Consider the following 6,959-nt stretch of genomic DNA (forward strand, 5'->3'; position numbering starts at 1 on the left):
TTTATTGAAGAAAATGTCTTTTCCACTGGATTTTTTCCGCTTTTTGTCGAGGATTATTTGACCTAGAGTTTTGGGCTCTCTTCTCTTTTCCACTGGTCTATGTGTCTGTTTTTTGCCAATACCATGCTGTCTTGGTGATCGGAACTTTGTAGTAAAGCTTGAAATCAGGTAACGTGATGCCCTCCAGGTTTGTTTTTCTGTTTCAAAATTTTCTCAGCAATTTGGGATCTCTTCTGGTTCCATACAAATTTTAGGATTGTTTGCTCTAGCACTTTGAAAATGCCGTGGAATTTGGACTGGGATGGCAGTGAAAGTATAGATTACTCTGGGAAGTACAGACATTTTTACAATGTTTATTCTTCTGATCCATGAGCGTGGAAAGGTCTTCCATCTTTATTTTGTCTTCCACAATTTCTTTCATGAATGTTCTGTAGCTTCTGAATACAGATCCTCTACCTCTTTGGCTAGGTTTATTCAAAATTCAGAAATCAATCAATGTGATAGAACAAATAAATAACAGAAGAGAGAAAAACCACATATTCCCCTCAATTGATGCAGGAAAAAAAATTTGACAAAATACAGTATCCATTCCTGATTGAAAATCTTCAAAGTATAGGGATGGAGGGAAAATTTACCAACTTCATAAATTTAATCCAGGAAAAACCCAAAGCAAATATCATTCTCAATGGGGAAAAGCTGAGAGCTTTCCCTTTGAGATCAGGAACACGAAAAGGATGCCCACTCTCACCACTCTTTTTCAACATAGTTTTAGAAGTCCTAGCAAGAGTAATCAGACAACAAAAAGAAATAAAAGATATTCGAATTGACAAAGAAGAAGTCAAACTCTCCATCCTCACAGATGACATGATACTTTATATGGAAAACCCACAAGACTCCACCCCCAAACTTCTAGAACAAATACAGCAATTCAGTAATGTGGCACGATTCAAAATCAGTGCACAGAAATCAGTTGCTTTCTTATACACTAACAATGGAAGTATAGAAAATGAAATTAGAGGATCAATTCCATTTACTATAGCACCAAGAACCATACCTGGGAATAAAGACTACAGACAGAGGACTGATATCCAAGATCTATAAAGAACTCCTCAAACCAACACATCCAAAACAGATATTCACATCAAAAACTGGGCAGAAGATATGGACAAACACTTCTCCAAAGAAGACATACAAATGGTTAACAGACATATGAAAAAAAATGTTCATTCTCATTAGTTATCAGGGAGATTCTAATCAAAACCACACTGAGATACCACATTACACCAGTTAGAATGGCCAAGAGTAACAAGACAGTAAACAAAATGTGTTGGAGAGGATGTGGAGAAAGGGGAGTCCTCTTACACTGTTTGTGGGAATGCAAGTTGGTGCAGTCACTTTGGAAAACAGTGTGGAGATTCCTTAAGAAATTGAAAATAGAGCTTCCCTATGACCCTGGAATTGCGGTAGTGTATATTTACCCCAATGATAGAGATGTAGTGAAAAGAAGGGCCATCTGTACACCAATGTTCATAACAGCAAACACCACAGTTGCCAAAGTGTGGAAAGAGCCAAGATGCCCTTTAACGGATGAATGGATAAACGGACAAATTGATGAAGAAGATATGGTCTATATATACAATAGGGTGTTATGCCTCCTTCAGACAAAAGGAATATCCAACTCTTGTATGAACATGGACAGGCCGGGGAGGATTATGCCAAGTGAAATAAGTCAAGCAGAGAGAGTCAATTATCATTTGGCTTCCCTTACTAGTGGAGAATAAGGAATAACAGGGAGGACATTAGGAGAAGGAAAGGAAAAGTGAATCAGGGGAGGCAGGAGGGGGTGATGAACCATGAGAGACTGTGGACTCTGAGAAACAAACTGATGGTTTTGGTGGGGATGGGGATGGTGTTTTAGGTGAGCCTGGCGGTGGGTATTAAGGGGGGCACATATTGCATGGAGCACTGGGTGTGGTGCATAAACAATGAATCTTGGAACATTGAAAAAATTAAATTAAATTAAAAAAATAAATCTCAAAAGGATCAAGTTACTTACAAATATATGACAAATATGAATAGACACGTAGTAATACATGTAATACTGCAAGCCATTATTTCCAACAACTATAAGGTAAATTTTTGGTTTTTTTGTTTTGTTTTGTTTTTTATATGAGAACATTTTCACTCTCTACCTCCACATGCCAGCAAAGTAGGAACAGTGATATCTACAGGGAATTATGGGGGTAATCCACAGAAAGTGACCCAACAGTTCCACCGGAGATGGAACTGGTAAAGGAGTTTATTGCATTATAAATGTATATCATGTATTCATGTATCTGGAGGAAAGATCGATCGTGTTGAATCTGGGAAGCCTCTGGGTCCAACACACTTCCCATGTCCACGTGAGGACTCATGCACATGGCCCACCCATCTCTCGCACATCCACCACAGCTGCACTGATGTGCAGGCCCACCCACTGCCACACCCTGTGACTGTGACCTCATCTCCACAGGTGGCCCCCAGGCGTGGGGTGCTGGTAGCCTGAAGTAGCTCTCTATTCTGTCAGATGCTCTAGACATGGCCCTCACTAGGATCTATGCTTGATCCCTTCTTGCTGACAGATATCTCTGAGCAGGGGCCTGAGGGTGGCAGAGGGCCAGGTCATTATGAGGACGCTCTTCTTGCTGCTTGCTGTCTGGGCAGGCCTGGCTCCTGTGAAATGTTCTCAAGACCGTCCGTCATGGCGCTACATCTCCTCTGAGGTGGTCATTCCCAGGAAGGAGCTGCACCATGGCAAAGGCGTTCAGATACCAGGCTGGCTGTCCTACAGCCTGCGATTTGGGGGCAAGAGGCACATTATCCACATGCGGCGCAAGAAACTGTTTTGGTCCAGACATCTGCTGATGATGACTCAGGACGACCAAGGAGCCTTGCAGATGGACTACCCCTTCATCCCTCCAGACTGTTACTACGTCGGCTACCTGGAGGAGATTCCTCTTTCCATGGTCACCATAGACACATGCTATGGGGGTCTTGAAGGTATCATGAAGTTGGATGACCTCGCCTATGAAATCAAACCCCTCAGCGATTCCCAAAGGTTTGAGCACATTGTTTCACAGATAGTGGCAGACATGAATGCGATGGGACCTTCCTATAAACTGGGACATCGTGAGGTTAGGGATCCCGTATTCTCTCAACGAAATGCCAGTGTTGTCCCCAGGATCTCTAGTAAGATGTATTCATCCCACCACGGAAATATGAAAGCACTTGCCCTAAGTTCCAACTCAATGTATACTGTGTTTAATAATGTGTCAAAATGTGCCCAATTCCTGATAAGGGTATTTAGTTTAATTGACACATTCTTTCAAGCTATTGATATCAATTACTACATTGGGTTCATGATCATTTATGATCAGGTAGATCCAACTGACTTGGAGTTTTATCATGTGGTATATAGCCCATATGTTCGATATTATCAGTCTTTTTTATATACCATTCTTGAACCACATTCATCCATAATTTTTATTAAAGATGGGCCAGAGGATCATAATTATGAACCAGAGTTATATGGTATATGCCATAAACGAAACCTCATCATGCTTGGTTACCTAGGCAGACAGTATTTATTGTTGTCTATCACAGCAGCACAAAAGGTGGGAAAAAATTTTGGTTTATTCTATGATGGGAAATTTTGTTTTTGTCAGAGAAGGTCCATGTGTATTATGCACAGACCACTGTCTCTGACAGATTCCTTCAGTAACTGTTCCTATATGCATGTGCAGCACATAGTGGGTCGTGGGAAAGGTGAGTGCCTCTTCAGCACCAAAATGGTATATTTAAACAAAAGTCTGACCCACGATCGTTGCGGAAACTACATACTGGATCAAGGCGAGGAGTGTGACTGTGGCTCCTTCAAACAGTGTTACAACAACCTCTGCTGTACAAATGATTGTACCTTCACCATAGACAGCAAATGTAATACAGGCCGATGCTGTACAAACTGCACCTATTCTCCTCCTGGGACACTCTGCAGACCAATCCAAAATATATGTGATCTTCCTGAGTACTGCCATGGGGAGTCCTTGTCATGCCCTGGTGATTTCTATATGCAAGATGGAACCCCATGCACAGAAGAGGGTTACTGTTATCATGGAAATTGCACTGACCGCACTGTGCATTGCCAAGAAATCTTTGGTAAAAATGCTGTGAAAGGTGCAGATGCCTGCTATACCATAAATAGAAGAGGCAATAGATACGGACACTGCAGAAGAATTGGAGGGAGAATGAAAGCTGACTTCTGTGCCATTGAAGACATTTATTGTGGAAGGCTGCAGTGTGGTAATGTCACACACCTCCCCCGCTTGCAAGAACATGTGGGATTCCATCAGTCTCTCATTTCAGGATTCTGGTGTTTTGGGCTGGACTCACATCGCTCCACAGGAGCAAATGATGCTGGTCATGTGAGACCTGGTACCCCCTGTGCTCCCGGAAGGTTCTGTAACCATACCTACTGCAATGGCAGTGTGGCCCAGCTGAATTATGACTGTTTACCTGAGAAATGCGGTTACAGGGGGATTTGCAACAATAACAGAAACTGCCATTGCCACATAGGCTGGGATCCTCCACGGTGCATTGATAGGGGTGCTGGTGGGAGCATAGACAGTGGACCCCCTCCAAGTAGAGTGCGGTTAGTCTTGCAGAGTCATGAATCAGTGATATATCTGAGAGTGGTCTTTGCTCGAATTTATGCCTTAATAACTGCACTCCTCTTTGGATTCACCACAAATTTAAGAACTCTCAAGACAGTTATAATTAAGGAAGAGAAAGTTGGTGAAGCCCATCATGAAATCAGACTGAAGAGCCCTGAACAACAAAAGCCAGTCCACAGGAGAATGGCTGAAACTACAGTAGGAGGAGGCAAAGCTGACATCCATGTTTCCAGGAGTCTGGAGGAGACACAGGCATCTCAGCGTACATCACAGTGGTCCCTGCCCACATCCCTGGGGACTCTGCACACATCACAGTGGTCCATGCCCACATCCCTGGGGACTCTGCCCACATACCAGGGGTCCCAGGGCACAACACAGGTATCCCGGCGCACATCACAGGTGTCGAGGCCCACAACACAGGTATCCCGGCGCACATCACAGGTGTCGAGGCTCACAACACAGAGTTCCAGGCACACATCACTGGGCTCTCAGCACACAGCACCAGTCTCTCACACCAGTTCTGTGATAGGTCATTGACAAGCACTCTGAAATAAAACTTGAGAAGTGCACAGTGGTGGTGTCTCCATATCTTTGTAAGACTGTAAGAGCCCACATAGAGCCCAAGATTCTGTCCATAGTACCTGAGTCAGCATTGGAGAATTGAACTGAGGTCCTTGGGTGCAGAATTAAGGGAAGTTGCCACACGCTCCTGTAGGGAAAACTCATTACACTTCTACAAAATGGTGCTCATGACCAGTGAGGATTTTCTTATTGCTCAGGTAATCTCTCTTTCTCCAGTCCCAAAGAGGGTTCAGGGTGATGGAGTGCTACTCCCCATGCATGCTACCTGTCCCACACTGGGGTGGCTCTGGGCAGGAGAGGGTGACTCGGGTGTGATCCCAACTAGTGCAAGGTGCACCACCCTGCAGAGTTACTTTCTGAATACAAAATTGAGACCATTATCCTGAACATTTAATCCCATGAAATTAATCAGAATGGTAGGCAGAAGTGCCCACTGATGACTATGGAATCCAAGGGAGCTCTAGAAATGTTCATCCCTCTCTTCTCTCTGAGTCTGAATTTCAGGGAGCTGAGCACTGACATTAGCTGTGTAGGTAGTCACAAACAATCAACTTATTGTTCTGAGCTGCTGCCTGGGCACAGTACAGAGAGTCCCATGAACCTCACCACCCCCTCAATACCCTTGAATGGGCCTGCCTGGGTGTCCCACTCTGCTTGTCCCAGGCATCCTTTAAAGTAACCACACAGAGGTGAGCCTGTGAAACAATAAGGACATCAACCCCATCCACCTCCTTTGTGATTAGGTTCTTGCGGTCCTGTTCTCAAATCTCCTGCTCCCTGATGTCTATGGTGGTGGCCAGGCCTAACCTAGGTCATTGTGTCTCCCTGGCTTCTGGGCTCTGAAAACCATAAAATCTCGAACTTCACTTCCACTGTGGGGTGTAGAGAAACCACACTTCCAGTCAGAATAGCCATGTGGCTTTGATGTCCCCAGAGTTGGAGCTGAGATGCCAAGAAAGTCACCTGTTTACCTACTGTATGTAACTGGACACAGACAGCATGTTCATAGTTCAATACAGAAGCTGTGGGTCCCCAACATAATTGTCCACAAGGGTGGGTTTGGGAAACAGCCCATGCCCCCAGCAATGCCTTGGAGCTGAGAATGCCTCACTCATCTCCTCACCCAGATCACTCAGCTTCTCTGAGAAGGAGCCACTGTTTGTTGGTGGTCTGCAACATCACTCGAGCTTATGACAGGTGTTGTCAGAAGACCCAGCCTAAATTTTCAATGATGTAAAAGGGCAGAGTCTTGGCACAGACCAACCGACAAGCACCAGTCTGGGGAGCCGCAAGTGTGTGTATATCCTATTTGTCTCTAAACAGTACTAAGCTGGATGTTGGGGATTGTTGAGATGAGCTATAATTACATGGGACAGGCCTGAGTTGAAAACAGGTGCTAACTTGGAAAGTAAGGCCCTGCTTCTTTCCCCAGGTAGGAACCTGGTGCACAGACTATTTCATTCTAGGATCCAAACACAGTGCCCCTAAATGTTTGCCATTTGAGAGACCAGCTGCTCAACATGCTGTGGGGCATCAAGGAGATGGGTATATAACTTAGAGCAGCAGCCCTAGGCAATGACGTGGCAACTCTACCATGGGCATCATGCCAGCCTGTGCAGAGACATTGGCTAAGGCAGGCATCCAGTGTGGGTGCAGCCCTTGTTACTG

The 6,959-nt window shown here is 44.6% G+C and overlaps 1 protein-coding gene across 1 annotated transcript; it reads left to right on the forward strand.

The window, feature by feature from the left end:
- The first annotated feature begins 2,627 nt into the window (after positions 1 to 2,627).
- On the forward strand, positions 2,628 to 5,246 carry LOC123943714 (disintegrin and metalloproteinase domain-containing protein 21-like). The gene has a single exon (XM_046007914.1). It carries the CDS (start codon positions 2,667 to 2,669, stop codon positions 5,244 to 5,246), a length of 2,580 nt encoding a protein of 859 aa, XP_045863870.1. The 5' UTR covers positions 2,628 to 2,666.
- The last annotated feature ends 1,713 nt before the right edge of the window (positions 5,247 to 6,959 follow it).

Source organism: Meles meles, chromosome 6 (genome assembly GCF_922984935.1).
Source record: "Meles meles chromosome 6, mMelMel3.1 paternal haplotype, whole genome shotgun sequence".
In the NCBI taxonomy this organism is placed as follows: domain Eukaryota; kingdom Metazoa; phylum Chordata; class Mammalia; order Carnivora; family Mustelidae; genus Meles; species Meles meles.